The sequence below is a fragment of the Leptodactylus fuscus genome, chromosome 6 (assembly GCF_031893055.1).
Source record: "Leptodactylus fuscus isolate aLepFus1 chromosome 6, aLepFus1.hap2, whole genome shotgun sequence".
Classification (NCBI taxonomy): domain Eukaryota; kingdom Metazoa; phylum Chordata; class Amphibia; order Anura; family Leptodactylidae; genus Leptodactylus; species Leptodactylus fuscus.
In genome coordinates this window covers 11962669-11979671 of record NC_134270.1, presented here as the reverse complement: position 1 = coordinate 11979671, position 17003 = coordinate 11962669, and the positions used below count along the sequence as shown (strand labels likewise).

Here is a 17003-nt window from a genome sequence, read left to right as displayed (position 1 = left end):
AGTTTCCTGTAGAGATAACAGAAGGGTGTGCCCCAATAAATGGGTTGTGTTTGGAGATTTGGGATAAGTTGGTTGTGTGTCCATGTAAGAAACAGGGTCGGTCACCTGAAATCCAGTGCAGGCGCACTTTGGCCCACTGTGAAGGCAGGAGGGCGGCGCATGCGCACAAACATAGAAGAGGCCCTGGGCAGAGTTTCTGGTTTTCGTGGCCTCCCATGTCCACAGATAGCCTTAGACTGCTATATTCATGTGTCATGTCCGTATCCTGCTCTACGCGATTCCTGCAGAACATTTACTTTATTCCTCATGTTCCATATCTCTGTATCGTTCTCAGTGTGAAGCCCTCGGAGTCTTGTGGTCCGTTTCGCTCTCTTAATACTATGTATGAAGCGGGCAAGTTCTATATCAAGCAGCTGGAAGTGACAAACCCGCGACTAAGTTGGGTCAGCTGGATTCATTACTACCTATGGGAAAATACATTCTTCATTTACCTGGCGGCCGGAGTCCTGCTGTAAGTACCGAGCGACGAGTCGTAAGACTTCTATAGGTATACATATTGTTGTGTGATGCACTATGGCTTCCATCTTGGTATATTTACATTGTGAGGAATTGTCCATGGTAAAAAAAACAATTACCGTATATACTCGAGTATAAGCCGACTTTTTCAGCGCATTTTTCATGCTCTCCTCGGCTTATACACGAGTCAGGGTCCACGGAGCACAGAAAACTGGGAGGACCTGTGTGCCCCATATAAGGGTTACTAATATGTGAGACACATGAGGGTACTAATGAAGGACCTTAATTATGAAGATACCTAATTATTACCTCCATATGTCCCACATATCAGTAACTCTTATATGAGGCACACTGGGGGTTAATGTGAGGGACATGATGGGGTTAACTGCTATTACTATGATCCCCATGGAGTTACTAAGCTGCAATGCACATGACCAGACTTTTTATCTGCAATGGTGGATTCCCCCCCCCCCCCCTCGGCTTATACTCGAGTCAATAAGTTTTCCCAGTTTTTTGTGGTAAAATTAGGGGTCTCGGCTTATACTCGAGTATATACGGTATGTGGGTTGTGTTATGAGGAATTTGACCCTGGTTGTATGATCTAGGATTTGAGGGTGGTATAAAAATCGGACTTCTCCTTTAATAAGGGTAGTGCAAGGACTCGCTAGAAGAGTAGCATTCATATATTATACATCTAGTATTTTAGTTACTGTATGGGTGGGTTCACACCTGCGCCCAGTCTCTGCTTTCGGGTTTCCGTCTTCTCCCGAGAGAAACTGGAGAGGAGACGGAAACGCGGCGGTCAGTATTCAAACCCAATCACTTGAATGGGTATGCAAATTGACTGCCCGTGTGTGTCTTGTACCTGTCAGCGGCGAAACAGTTTTTTTTTTAACCGGACACAAAGTCCTGCATGTCCGACTTTGTGTTTGGTTAAACCATTTTCCTGCGGAGAGATACAAGACGCTCACGGGCGGTCACTTTGCAAACCCATTCAAGTGGATGGGTTTCAAAACTGACTGCCGGGTTTCCGTCTCCTGTCCAGTTTCTCTCGGCAGAAGACGGAAACCCGGAAGCGGAGACCGGGCGTAGTTGTGAACCCGCCCTATGACTGCTTGTTGGGTTAAGGCTTCAAGGGGCTATCCAGGATTAAAAAAACATGGCTGCTTTGTTCTTCTCAGGAAGTGACATCACGTCTGTTGGTCACATGGCCATGCTGAAGCTCAGCCCCTTTCATTTGGTATGTGATGTCATTTCCTGAGAAGAAGGAGGAAGCAGCCATGTTTTCTAGTCCTGGATCCTTTCATCTCCTCCACCAGCTTCACAGGCTCCGTAGCAAGGTACAATCAGAAATATAATAATGCGTGTGCCATCATGGGTAGAAACTAAAAAAACTTATTAATAAACATTAACAATTAACTCTTTCTTTCCTTTCCCAGGATTGTAATTTACTTCCATATTCAGATTGTCAAAGGACAGAGAAAAATCATTCACTTACTGAAGGAGCAGATCGCAAATGTGAGTGCTTGGGTTGCATCGTATAACATGTGCTGAGGACTAGGACTATAGATCTGACCTCCGCCGTCAGCCATTTATGCAGAAGTCGGGCTATGGGAAAATGGAGGCCCCCCCCATAAATGTACAGGCGTCAAAGCTGCGTCAATGGCCACAGCAACTAAATGATGAAAACTAAGGGGGGGGGGGTTAAAGGTTAAATCTAGAGGCCTAAGAAAGGCCATAGGAAGTTGCCCAATAGTCTGTCTGTCACTGACGGGCTGATCGCTAGAAGTATAGCTGAATTAAATTAACACATGATGTGCTGTGCTGTGCAAAAGTTTAGGTGTAGACTGTTTGCTTGTATACCCCTCTATGCACCGCTGTATACCTCAGTGTATATAACTGAATTCGCAGTGACGTATGGACGTAGCAGTGTAAAAAATACCCCACAGCTGAAAAGCGCTTGTTCTTCTGACTGTTGTAGGAAGGAGAAGACAAGTGTTTCCTCATCCATAGACTTCATGCAGTTTATGAGAAGAAAAGCCGAGCGTCACGGACAAAGGTACGACCTATATACCCACCTACCTGATAAACAGATACACAAAGGTACGACCTATATACCCACCTACCTGATAATCAGATACACAAAGGTATGTCTTATATACCCACCTACCTGATAAACAGATACACAAAGGTACGACCTATATACCCACCTACCTGATAAACAGATACACAAAGGTACGACCTATATACCCACCTACCTGATAAACAGATACACAAAGGTATGTCTTATATAACCACCTACCTGATAAATAGACAAAGGTACGACCTATATACCCACCTACCTGATAAATACACAAAGGTACGACCTATATACCCACCTACCTGATAAATACACAAAGGTACGACCTATATACCCACCTACCTGATAGATACAGAAAGGTACGACCTATATACCCACCTACCTGATAAATACACAAAGGTACGACCTATATACCCACCTATCTGATAAATACACAAAGGTACGACCTATATACGCACCTACCTAATACACAAAGGTACGACCTATATACCCACCTACCTGATAAACAGATACACAAAGGTACGACCTATATACCCACCTACCTGATAATCAGATACACAAAGGTATGTCTTATATACCCACCTACCTGATAAACAGATACACAAAGGTACGACCTATATACCCACCTACCTGATAAACAGATACACAAAGGTACGACCTATATACCCACCTACCTGATAAACAGATACACAAAGGTATGTCTTATATAACCACCTACCTGATAAATAGACAAAGGTACGACCTATATACCCACCTACCTGATAAATACACAAAGGTACGACCTATATACCCACCTACCTGATAAATACACAAAGGTACGACCTATATACCCACCTACCTGATAGATACAGAAAGGTACGACCTATATACCCACCTACCTGATAAATACACAAAGGTACGACCTATATACCCACCTATCTGATAAATACACAAAGGTACGACCTATATACGCACCTACCTAATACACAAAGGTACGACCTATATACCCACCTACCTGATAAACATATACACAAAGGTACGACCTATATATCCACCTACCTGATAAATACACAAAGGTACGACCTATATACCCACCTACCTGATACACAAAGGTACGACCTATATACCCACCTACCTGATAAATACACAAAGGTACGACCTATATACCCACCTACCTGATAAATACACAAAGGTACGACCTATATACCCACCTACCTGATACACAAAGGTACGACCTATATACCCACCTACCTGATAAATACACAAAGGTACGACCTATATACGCACCTACCTAATACACAAAGGTACGACCTATATACCCACCTACCTGACAAATACACAAAGGTACGACCTATATACCCACCTACCTGATAAATACACAAGGGTACAACCTATATACCCACCTCCCTGATAAATATACAAAGGTACGACCTATATACCCACCTACCTGACAAATACACAAAGGTACGACCTATATACCCACCTACCTGATAAATACACAAAGGTACGACCTATATACCCACCTACCTGATAAATACACAAGGGTACAACCTATATACCCACCTCCCTGATAAATATACAAAGGTACGACCTATATACCCACCTACCTGATAAATACACAAAGGGACGACCTATATACCCACCTACCTGATAAATACACAAAGGTACGACCTATATACCCACCTACCTGATAAATATACAAAGGTACGACCTATATACCCACCTACCTGATAAATACACAAAGGGACGACCTATATACCCACCTACCTGATAAATACACAAAGGTACGACCTATATACCCACCTACCTGATAAATACACAAAGGTACGACCTATATACCCACCTACCTGATAAACATATACACAAAGGTACGACAGAAAATCACTTGATGTTTTACCATGGTGGGACCCGCCTCAGTATTGAAAATAAAGGGTCAGCACTCTCTTCGCAGCAGTTCCCTGCTTTCCACCCCAAAGCTAAAGGCAACTGCAATGTTGCCCATTTACTTGAACAGAACAACAGTTGAGTCGATTGCACAGCAGGTGGCGCCACTAGACAGGGAAACACTATGAGGAGCACACCACAACCCTTCATTTTTAGGATAAGATACCTTAGAGGCCATTCACATGGAGGGGTTTGAAGAAGAGTTTGAGGTGGTTGATCCCCTCTGATTCCTCCCTGCGGACACCATGGCAGGTTTGCTTGCCGATTATCCCTGTGTATAGGGGATAAGTGTCTGTAATGACAAAACCCCTTTTAAGGGGGTCGTCCAGGATTATAAAACTACATGGGGTCAGGAGTCGGGCACTTGTACTCACCTGCATCTCCTCTTTGCACAGGTCACAAAGCTCTCCCATAGGAGTCAATAGGGTCTGCTGCAGACCATTGTGTCCATCACTAGGTCACAGGAAATCACAAACTATTTTAGGCTTAGTGGTAGGAGTTGGAATTGCACAATTTTTTGGTAGGTAATTGCAGATAGGGAATTATTTCCTTACCGCTTGTATTGACTTTGTCCCATGTTACCTTTTTTATTCAGCCAAATATTGCGAACAACCGATGATGCCTGTAGGTAACGTAAAGAAGTAACGTCTGACACTGGGATCTGGAGGCCGATGTCGCCACAGACTTCATCTCACATCGCTACACTGGAGGGGGCGACATGACGTTCCTGCCAAACACTGCACATTTCAATGACTCTTTTATATTTGTCTGTATATAATAAATGTCTTACTGTCCATCTGCTGCCTCGGGGGGAAATCATACAACAGGAACCAATGGAAGACTATGATGGCGCCCGCTCCAGTCACTGGATACGATTTACATTGCAATGGGCAGCGCTCAGAGGTCAGGAAGCCGAATACAAAGGTTACTTCCTCCGTTTTTGTTGGCGTAGGGGAGGCGGGCGGTTGATTGTTCACTGCTAAGGAAGGGGGACAAAGGAATCGGCCATCTCCTGCTTTGTACATATAGTCACCTCCATGAGCCTGGCCAGGCAACATTTTGACTATTCTTATAGAGATTTGTGTCAGCTTGGCTCAGACTTCCACAGGGAAACCGCCTCCTTGTAAGGACCTCCGTTCTTGGAGGGTTCTGCCAATTGGAGTGTAAGTAAGGTCACCTTTACCGCCCCAAAAACCGATACGCAGAGTAAATTCCACTGAACTGGGTGTGTTGTGGGTAAGAGGTAAGAAACATCCCCAGATCTTTAAGCTCATTCTATTGGAATCAAAAATTTGATTTGAGCATAGCAGGAAGTTTTGAGCAAGTCTACAACCACAGAAGAACCTGAGCTTAGTTCTTCAAGATGGCGGCCAGAACATTCTCCCTCCCGAGTTCTGCCAAACTGTCTGCAAGTATCGAGAAGAACTGATGGAAGGCAAAGGTCACACCAAATATTGATGGGATTTACATTTCTTTTTCTACAAACATTTTACCTTAAAGGGATCCTATCTTTTTTCTAACTAAGGGTGCATGCACACTACGTAACGCCGGGCGTGTATGAGAGCCGTACACGCCGGCGTTACAGCAGGGCTGCCGAACACTTCCCATTCACTTCAATGGGAGCGCTCGTAAACGCCGCTGTTACGAGCGCTCCCATTGAAGTGAATGGGAAGTGTTCGGCAGCCCTGCTGTAACGCCGGCGTGTACGGCTCTCATACACGCCCGGCGTTACGTAGTGTGCATGCACCCTAACACGTCAGAATTCTTCCTCTACCTTTCATTGTCTTCTCCGTGCCACCATTCACTTGAAATTCTGGTTTTTGTCGGTATGTAAATGAGTTCTCTCGCAGCACTGGGGGTGGGCCCCAGCGCTCAAACAGCACTGGGGGCGTCCCCAATACTGTGAGAGAACTCTCCAGCGCTGCCTCCATCTTCGTCTGGAATGAGGTCTTCACTGCATCTTCTTCCGGCGGTGTCTTCTAACTTCTAGGGCAAAGCCGACTGCGCATGCTCGTGGCCACAAGAAAAATGGCTGCTTACACAGTAATTAAGGGCCATTTTCTTGTGGCCTGTGGGCATGCGCAGTCAGCTTGCCCTAGGCCCGAGGCCTAGAAGTTAGAAGACTCCGCCGAAAGAAGACCTTATTCCAGACAAAGATGGAGGCGGCGCTGGAGAGTTCTCTCGCAGCACTGGGGACGCCCCCAGTGCTGTTTGAGCGCTGGGGCCCACCCCAGTGCTGTGAGAGAACTCATTTACATACCGACAAAAACCGAGATTCCTACAGAACGGCGGCGCGGAGAAGACAACAAAAGGTAGGGGAAGAATAGCCTTTCTTAAGGCTATTCTGACTTGTTAGAAAAAAAAAAATGGTTTGAAAGATAGGATCCCTTTAAACCTTCGCACGGTCGTGTATAATACAACGCATAGTAATGTGGCATCTCTGACACAAGGGGGCGATACTGTAGTACATATAACTGTAAACTGCTCATTGTCATCCTTGACTATTTCTTTCGTACATGACATTTGTAACTCTCGTACTTAGTTGATCGGGATTAGGGTTGACAGCCTTAATTTTTCTTTTTACTGGACAACTACGCTACGCTCGTTCTGAATGTAAACTCGTTCAGAGTGAGCGGCGTTAAAACAGATTCCACTGACTTCTATGGGTGCCGGCATATACGCATATCACATTGAAAGCAATAGGTAAAAAAAAGCCTCCCATTGATTTCAATGGGGAGCGTGCGTATGCTGGTACCCATAGAAGTCAATGGGATCTGTTTTAACACCGCTCACTCCGAACGAGTTTTACGTTCAGAATGAGTGGAGCGTTTACTCCGTTTGTAGGCTCTCTTTGTGTGCTATGAATTACCTCAAATACTGTTTTTCTTGGATGAAAGGGGAGCGTGCTTCCATTGTATTTTTGCGTGGCCATCTGAATAAACACAGTTATAATCTAACTAGCCTCTGCCCGCGACTTCGTCTGAGTATTGTTGCCGCCGATGATCCGCCTATAGTCAGGAAATTGCTGCCGTCGCGGGTTTGCCTGCTTCGGCGTTTTGGCAGCTCTCAAGTTGTCCTGCTACAGAAGTTGTTCCTCACGCCGTGCCAGTGATTGTTCTGGCATCTCAGCAGCTTGCTGGGATGCCATATAATGAGCGTGTTGTTGGCGTTGATGATCTGCCTGCTCCGGCATTTCGGCAGGTGTCAAGCTGGCCTGCCGCTGAATTCGTTCCTCGCGCTGTGCCCGTGATTGTTGCAGCATCTCAGCAGCTCGCTGGGAAGACTTATAACCTTCATAGCTCTCGTTGTTTTAGAATTTTGCGACAAATTAAATTTTCTTTTTCCCGGAATGTTTAAAATTAACAAACTGCCAATTTGGATTAAAGGTGTTTTCCCATCCAGTCTAATCAGATAATATGCAAATGCATGTACACAATGGACTGAGGGTTATCTGTGTGTTTACACAGAGAGATAACAGACCTGGCTTTATCAGAAATGGAGATAAGCTGCTGCCAAGAGCAGTGTAATATAGTATGTGAACATAAATCCATAACAATCGTAAAGCCATGTCATTTACCAGGATCAAAAGTAGCCGATGTGTTAATCGAGGTTACAAACTATCTATGTGCCAAATTTCATTCATATCCGTTCAGCCGTTTTTGCGTAATTGAGGAACAAACATACAAACGCACAAAAATATTAGTAGGAAGGATCTGTGGCAGTCTATTCATGTCTATCGGTTCAGTTGCAGGGATAGCTGGTTAAAAGCAGATATGTCTCCCTGCAGCTTCTTCAGTCCGGTTAAGACCTGGTCCTGCCTATCCTCTCCCTATGTCCATAGAGATTGAGTATTTTACACAGTTGTATGATCTTATCTCTCCTTTATATCGCTGTGCAGGAGATGTAAGGGTTAATTCTCCAAGGCGTGCCTCTGTATCCTCCCCATTCCCTGCAATAAATATTTCTGTCTCTTTGCCAGTATTTAACCACTTCCTCCCTCCCTGATTAGTATACATGTTGACAGTGGCGTAACTAGGAATGGCAGGGGTCTGTGGTGAACTTTTGACATAAACACCCCCCCTCCTGACTGATGCCGAAGACCCTGACTGATTTACCCCCCTCCCATAGTGGCCCCTGCACACAGTATTATCCCCCATAGTGGCCCCTACACACAGTATTATGTCCCATAGTGTCCCCTGCACACAGTATTATACCCCATAGTGTCCCCTGCACACAGTATTATGTCCCTCAGTGGCCCCTACACACAGTATTATGTCCCAGTGTCCCCTGCACACAGTATTATCCCCCATAGTGGCCCCTGCACACAGTATTATGCCCCATAGTGGCCCCTGCACACAGTATTATGTCCCAGTGTCCCCTGCACACAGTATTATGTCCCATAGTGTCCCCTGAACACAGTATTATGTCCCATAGTGTCCCCTGCACACAGTATTATGTCCCATAGTGGCCCCTGCACACAGTATTATACCCCATAGTGTCCCCTGCACACAGTATTATGTCCCATAGTGTCCCCTGAACACAGTATTATGTCCCATAGTGTCCCCTGCACACAGTATTATGTCCCATAGTGGCCCCTGCACACAGTATTATACCCCATAGTGTCCCCTGCACACAGTATTATGTCCCATAGTGTCCCCTGCACACAGTATTATGTCCCATAGTGGCCCCTGCACACAGTATTATGCCCCATAGTGGCCCCTGCACACAGTATTATGTCCCATAGTGGCCCTGCACACAGTATTATGTCCCAGTGTCCCCTGCACACAGTATTATGTCCCATAGTGTCCCCTGAACACAGTATTATGTCCCATAGTGTCCCCTGAACACAGTATTATGACCCATAGTGTCCCCTGCACACAGTATTATGTCCCATAGTGGCCCCTGCACACAGTATTATACCCCATAGTGTCCCCTGCACACAGTATTATGTCCCATAGTGTCCCCTGAACACAGTATTATGTCCCATAGTGTCCCCTGCACACAGTATTATGTCCCATAGTGGCCCCTGCACACAGTATTATACCCCATAGTGTCCCCTGCACACAGTATTATGTCCCATAGTGTCCCCTGCACACAGTATTATGTCCCATAGTGGCCCCTGCACACAGTATTATGCCCCATAGTGGCCCCTGCACACAGTATTATGTCCCTCAGTGGCCCCTACACACCGTATTATGCCCCATAGTGGCCCCTGCACACAGTATTATGTCCCTCAGTGGCCCCTGCACACAGTATTATGTCCCATAGTGTCCCCTGCACATAGTATTTTGCCCCCTAGTGGCCCCTGCACACAGTAATATGCCCCATAGTGGTCCCTGCACACACTATTATGCCCCATAGTGGCCCTTGTGCACAGTATTATCCCCCTAGTGGCCCCTGCACACAGTATTATGCCCCATAGTGGGCCCTGCACACAGTAATATGCCCCATAGTGGCCCCTGCACACAGTATTATGCCCCATAGTGGGCCCTGCACACAGTAATATGCCCCATAGTGGGCCCTGCACACAGTAATATGCCCCATAGTGGCCCCTGCACACAGTAATATGCCCCATAGTGGCCCCTGCACACAGTATTATGCCCCATAGTGGGCCCTGCACACAGTAATATGCCCCATAGTGGGCCCTGCACACAGTAATATGCCCCATAGTGGGCCCTGCACACAGTAATATGCCCCATAGTGGGCCCTGCACACAGTATTATGCCCCATAGTGGGCCCTGCACACAGTATTATGCCCCATAGTGGTCCCTGTACACACTATTATGCCCCATAGTGGCCCTTGTGCACAGTATTATGCCCCCTAGTGGCCCCTGCACACACTATTATGCCCCATAGTGACCCCTGCATACAGTATTATGCCCCATAGTGGCCCCTGCATACAGTATTATGCCCCATAGTGGTCCCTGTACACAGTATTATGTCCCATAGTGGTCCCTGCACACACTATTATGCCCACTGTGGACACCCATGAACAATTATTATACTCTGGAGTCTTTTCAGACCCCAGAGTATAATAATCAGAGACCGAGGGGGGATACCAACATAAAAAAACACTGTTAGGGAGCCTACACACGGAGTTTACGCTCACTCATTCTGAACTTAAAACTTGTTCAGAGTGAGCAGCGTAAAAAACAGATCCCATTGACATGAATGGGTGCCAAGATATGCGCGTATCACATTGAAAGCAATTGGTAAATAAGCCTCCCATTGATTTCAATGTGCAGCGCCTGTAAGCTGGCACCCATTGAAGTGAATGGGATCTGTTTTGAGTGCTCACTCTGACACGTGTATACGTGTCTGAATGCATGGCGTGTTACTCCGTGGGAACGGAGCCTTAATACTAACTAGAGGGAGAAGCCATGCATACGTGTAACATGATGTGGTGAATCATTATGCGATGATGCACAGCTAGCCGACCCAGAAAAACTAGAATTTTCTTTCAGGAAGTGACCGTCAAAGAGGGTGGGATAATTATGTAAAATATTTTAACCGGTTAAGGACCAGGCCCAAAAGTATGTTAAAGACCAGGCCTCTTTTTTCAAAACTGACATGTGTCACTTTAAATGGTAATAACTTTGAGACGCTTTAACTTACACTAATGAATTTGAGATTGTTTTCTTGTAACACATTATACTTCATGTTAGTGGTAAACACTAATCAATATTTTTGCATTTATTTATAAAAAAAAAACTAGGAAATTTGATGGAAATTTGAAAAAATTGCAATTTTCAAAATGTGAAATTCTCTGCTTTTCAGGCAGATAGTCATACCATCCAAATACATGAATAAATATTATCTCCCATATCTCTGCTTTATATTGGCATCATCTTTTGATTGTCTTTTAATTTATTTTGGACGTCACAAGGCTTACAAGTGTAACAGCAATTTTCCAGATTTACAAGAAAATTCTCCAAACCAATTTTTTAGGGACCACTTCAGTTCTGAAAGTAATTATAAAGGCCTGTATAATAGAAACCCCCATAAATTACCCCATTTTCAAAACTGCACCCCTCAAATTATTCAAAACAGCATTTGGGATGTTTGTTAACCCTTTAAGCATTTCATAAGAATAAAAATAATATGGCAGTGAAATTTAGACATTTCATTTTTTTTCACTAATACATTCATTTAGACCCAAAATTAACACATTCACAAAGGGTTAAAGGAGAAAATGCATCTGACAGTTTATTGTGCAATTTCTCCCGTGCACAGAAATACCCCACATGTGGGTGTAAACTGATTTTTGGGCACACGGCAGTGCATGGAAGGGAAGGAGCGACACTGGGTGTTTGAACAGCAGATTTTGCTGGAATAATTTTCAGCGCCATGCCTTATTTGCAGAGACCCTAGAGTACCAAAACAATGGAAACCCCCCAAAAGTGACCCCATTTTAGAATCCACACCCCTCACAGAATTCATCAAGGGGTATAGTCAGCATTTAGACCCTACAGTTGTTTCACAGATTTTACTAACATTGGGATGTGTAAATGAAAAATTACTAAAATGTCACTTTATCTCCAAAGTTTTCATTTTCACAAGGGGTTAAAGGAGAGAAAGCCCCCCACAGTTTGTTAAACAATTTCTCCTGAACACGGCAATACCCCATATGTGGCCATAGTATGCTGTATGGGAACATGGCGGGGCTTGGAATGGAAGGAGCGCTATTTGGCTTTTGGATGGCAGATTTTGCTGGAATTATTTTTAGGTGCCATGTCGCATTAGCAGAGCCCCTAGAGAACCAATACAGTGGAAACCCCCTAAAAGTGACCCCATTTGGGAAACTACACCCCCCACAGAACATATTAAAGGGTAGAGTGAGCATTTTGACCCTACAGCTGTTTCACAGATTTTATTGACATTGGGCCATGAAAAATTACTTTTTTTCCAACAAACTGTCAATTTAGCTCCAAATTTTTAATTTTCACAAGAGGATAAAGGAGAAAAAGCTCCCTAAAGTTCGTTACACAAATTCTCCTGAACACAGAAATGCCCCATATATGGCCATAATCTGCTGTATGGGAACATGGCGGGGCTCAGAATGGAAAGAGCGCTATTTGGCTTTTGGAGGGCAGATTTTGCTGGAATATTTTTCAGGTCCCATGTCGCATTTGCAGAGCCCCTAAAGTACCAATACAGTGGAAACCCCCTATAAGTGACCCCATTTTGGAAACTACACCCCTCATAGAATTTGTCTAGGGGTAGAGTGAGTATTTTGGCCTCACAGGTGTTTCACAGATTTTATTAACATTGGGACGTGAAAATGAAAAATTACTTTTTTTCCCAATAAATTGTCCATTTAGCGCCATAGTTTTAATTTTGCAAATAGTTTAAGAATTAAAAGCCCCCCACAGTTTGTTACACAATTTCTTCTGAACACGGCAATACCCCATATGTGGCCAAAATCTGCTGTATGGGTACATGGTGGGGCTCAGAATGGAAAGAGCGCTATTTGGATTTTGGAGGGCAGATGTTGCTGGAATAGTTTTCAGGGGCCATGTCGCATTTGCAGAGCCCCTAAAGTATCAATACAATGGAAACCCCTCAAAAGTGACCCCATTTTAGAAACTACACCTGTCAAGGAATGTATCAAGGGGTATTATCATTTTGAGCCTAAAATGCTTCCCAAAAATGAAAATTGAAATTTTTAAAAATATGCCATTTCGGTGCCCAATACGTTGCACCCACTTTGTGTTGTCAGAGACCTGCACTCCTAAAACTATTAAGTGGGCCATCCCGAGGGGCAAAAAAATATATATGTGGGTGTAAACTGCTGCTTGGGCACACAGCAGGGCTCAGAAGGGAAGGACCACTGTGCGTTTTAGCTTTTGGGGTACAGATTTAGAGGGACCCTCTGGGCGCCATGATGTTTTTGCAGAGCCCTGGAGGTTCCAGTAAACTGGAATTCACCAAGAAGTGACCCCATTTTGTAGGGGAAATTTTAGGGTCTCTGCAAATGTGACATGGTGTCCAAAAACGAAGAATCTAAATCTGCACTCCAAAAGCACATAGCGCTCCTTCACATCTGCGCCCTGCTGGGTACCCAAATAGCAGTGTATGCCCACATGTATGACACTGGTGTACCCCGGATAACGTACTTAATACCATATGTGGGTAGAAATGGCTGTTTGGGCACAGCCGGGGACAGAAGGGAAGGAGCGCTATTTTGGTTTTTGGAGCACAGTTTGGTTTTTGGACGTCATGCCACTTTTGCAAAGCCCCTGAATTGCCAATAAAGTGGAATCCGCAGACATGTCACCCTATTTTGGACACTACCCCACTGATGGGATTTATCAAGTGGTGTAGCGAGAATTTTTAACCCTTGAGTGTTGCATTTATTTAGTTTCCAGAAATGAAATCGCAACTGATAGAGAAGTTAAAAATGAAAATTTTACAGATTTGCCATTTCAGTGTGCAACATGTTGTGCCCGACTTATGTCAGCAGAGACACTCCAAAAACTGTTAAGCGGGTATCCCGGGCACAACAGCTTTTAGAGCGTTCATCTCTGATACAAGGTGGGCACAACATATTACGCACTGAAATGACGTATTCCTGGAAAAATGGTCATTTTCACCTCTCACAATCCGCTTCGTATTCATTTATGGATAATAAGTTATAGCAACACTTAGGGGTTAAAAATGCTGTCTGTACCCCTGGAGAAATCCTTCAGGGGTGTAGTTTCCAAAATAACGTCTCATATCTGGGGATTCCACTTTACTAGCGTTTCAGCTCTACAAAAGTGTCATGGCATCCAAAAACCAAACCGTCTGTGCTCCAAAAACCAAATGACCCTTCTTCCCTTCTGTGTCCGGCTGTGCCCTAATATCAGTTTATACCCACATATGACATTATGTCCGTTATCCGGGGTACACCAGTGTCATACATGTGTCATACATGTGTCATAAACTGCAGTTTGGACGTATAGCAGGGCGCAGAAGGGAAGGAGCGCTATGCGGCTTTTGGAGTACAGATTCAGATGTTTGGTATCTGGACGCCATGTCATGTTTGTAGAGCCTGTAAGGTACCAGAAAAGTGGATTCCATGGGGTACCAGGAGTGACCCCATTTTGAAAACTGCTCCCCTCAAAGAATTTCTCAGGGGGTGTAGTGAGTATTAGTATCCCGGACGTGACTGCACAGCGGATGGCGAAGAGGGAATATATAAGCAGTGCGGAGGACATTGCAGACACCAAATTCCCTACTATGTCCCAGTAGCACCTATGATTGGGGGAGTCACTCTGGGGGTCACTCTGGGGGTCACTTCTGGTGTCTGTTCCCTCATAAGCTGTAAATCTGGGGTGTCCCCTGATATCCGCTCGCACAGCTTATATATTCCCTTCCTGACGCCGCCAGTTGTATTCTAATAATTTGGCGATTTTTGAGGGTTTTTGTCTTCACATTGTGAGATGCTATATTTTCTTTATTTTTCTGGTGACGCGGCCATATAAGGGCTTATTCTTTGCGGGATGAGATGCATTTTGTAATGACACCATTTTTGGGTGTCTACATCTTATTGAATACATTTTATTAACCCTTTTTTGCTGGATTAAAAAAAAAAAACAATCCTGGCATTGAGTTTTACTTTTTTAATTTTGCGCCATGCAGCGTACAGTATAAGTAACATGTTCCCTTTATTCTGCGGGTCGGTACGGTTACAGCGATACCTCATTTATATTATTTTTTTATGTGTTACTAGTTCTGCAGAGGAAAAACACATTTGGGGACATAAATCAATGTTTTTTGCATCGCATCTTCTAAGAGGCGTAACATTTTTATTTTTCGGTTGACAGAGTTGGTTGAGGGCTTATTTTTTGCGGGACAACCTGCGCTTTTTATTGGTACTGTTGTCGGATGCATATGACTTTTTGATCACTTTTTATAGCATATTTTGTATGGTGAGATGGCGAAAAATCATTACTTCCGGCGAGTTTTTTCCGTTTTTTTTTTTCCGGCGTTCGCCGTGTACATTAAATATTATTTCAGTTTTATTGTGCAGATTGTTACGGACGCGACAATACCAAATATGCATTGTTTTTATTACTTTTTAGTTCTTTTTTTATATAATTCATTTTCTATTGAGAAAAAGGGATTTTTGGGCTTTATAACTTTATTAATTTTTTTCATACACTTCATTTTATTTTTTTTTTCATTTTTTTTTACTTTTTCATGTGTCCATTTAGGACACTTCAATCAGCAATACTTTGCTGATATAGAATGCCTTGTGAGACACAGCCTGCAGGTGTCCCACATGGCATTCCGTAGCTGGATGTCAGGCTGTGTAGACGCACAGCCTGACATCAGAAGGTCCTGGCAGGATCACCAGGTATGTGGGGGCTCCGGGCAGTCTGGGGTCACTGGCCAGACCCCAGACTACCTTTTACTGCTATCGGCACCCCCCGATCTCGCCGCGGGGGGTGCCGATCAACTTCAATTGTCGGCGGATGCCTTTCGATTGCGCCGTGATGTTTCACGGCGCGATCGAAAGGGTTAAAACGTCCAGTCGGACTCAGTTCCGACTGGACGTTATTGAGGAAGGGGTTAGGTGTTAGTAACACCTAACCCCCGTCCTCCCCGCACCCCTCCCCCCGCGAAATAGGTACCTAAAGACAGGACGTATTTTTACAATAGTCCGGTCTTTAGGTACCTGGACCGCAGGCCGTAAATTTACGTACGGCGGTCCTTAACCGGTTAACATGAAATACAGAAATCTTACAAGTACAATAAGGGCTACTTCACACGGAGTCTTTTGGCAGCGGATTTTGACGCGGAATCCGCTTCAAAATCCGCTGCAAAAATTGGCTCCCATTGACTTCAATGGGAGCCGCTCGCTTCTTTAGCTAGCTAGTAGCAGGGAAAAAAAAGCGAGCTGCCCTATCTTGCTGCGGATTCCGCGACTGAGTCAGACATTGTTTATACAAGAGGGTATATTAGGGGCACAATATTTATGTCAGGGGGAATCGGGGCATAATATGAGGGGGCAATTAATGTAATTAAGGAGGGACTTGGGCTTTATTAGAGGAGTTTTCTAATTTTTATTGATGACCTATCCTTTGGACAGATTATCAATAAGAGATAAGCGACTCCCCACTGATCAGCCGTAGAAGGGGCCATGGCGCCTATTTATATCACACTCTGTCTGTTTATAGTAAAAAAAAATTATTAAAGGGATTCTACCACTAAACCTACTTTTTTTTTCTAATTACCACGTCGGAATAGCCTTAAGAAAGGCTATTCGTCTCTTACCTTTAGACGTGGTCTCTGCCACAGCATTCCTTAGAAATACCGTTTTTTTACCGGTATGCTAATGAGCTCTCCACAGCAATGAGGGCGGGCCCCAGCGCTCAAACGGCAATAGGGATGTCCCCACTGCTGCCCGAGAGCTCTGTTCCAGCACCGCCTCCATCTTCAGCTGCAACCCCGCCTCTTCTGTCTTCCGACGCATTTTAACTTTCGACGCCTGTGCAGT

The 17003-nt window shown here is 44.5% G+C and overlaps 1 protein-coding gene across 1 annotated transcript in view; it reads left to right on the top strand.

Moving 5' to 3' along the window:
- Positions 1 to 5472, top strand: part of TMC6 (transmembrane channel like 6) — a 38274-nt gene extending 32802 nt beyond the window's left edge. Inside the window, exons 18-21 of the mRNA XM_075278192.1 lie at positions 335 to 511; positions 1956 to 2034; positions 2498 to 2575; positions 5115 to 5472. Coding sequence (XP_075134293.1) covers positions 335 to 511; positions 1956 to 2034; positions 2498 to 2575; positions 5115 to 5138 — 358 coding nt within the window. The 3' untranslated portion in view covers positions 5139 to 5472. The remainder of the gene's footprint in view (positions 1 to 334; positions 512 to 1955; positions 2035 to 2497; positions 2576 to 5114) is intronic.
- The last annotated feature ends 11531 nt before the right edge of the window (positions 5473 to 17003 follow it).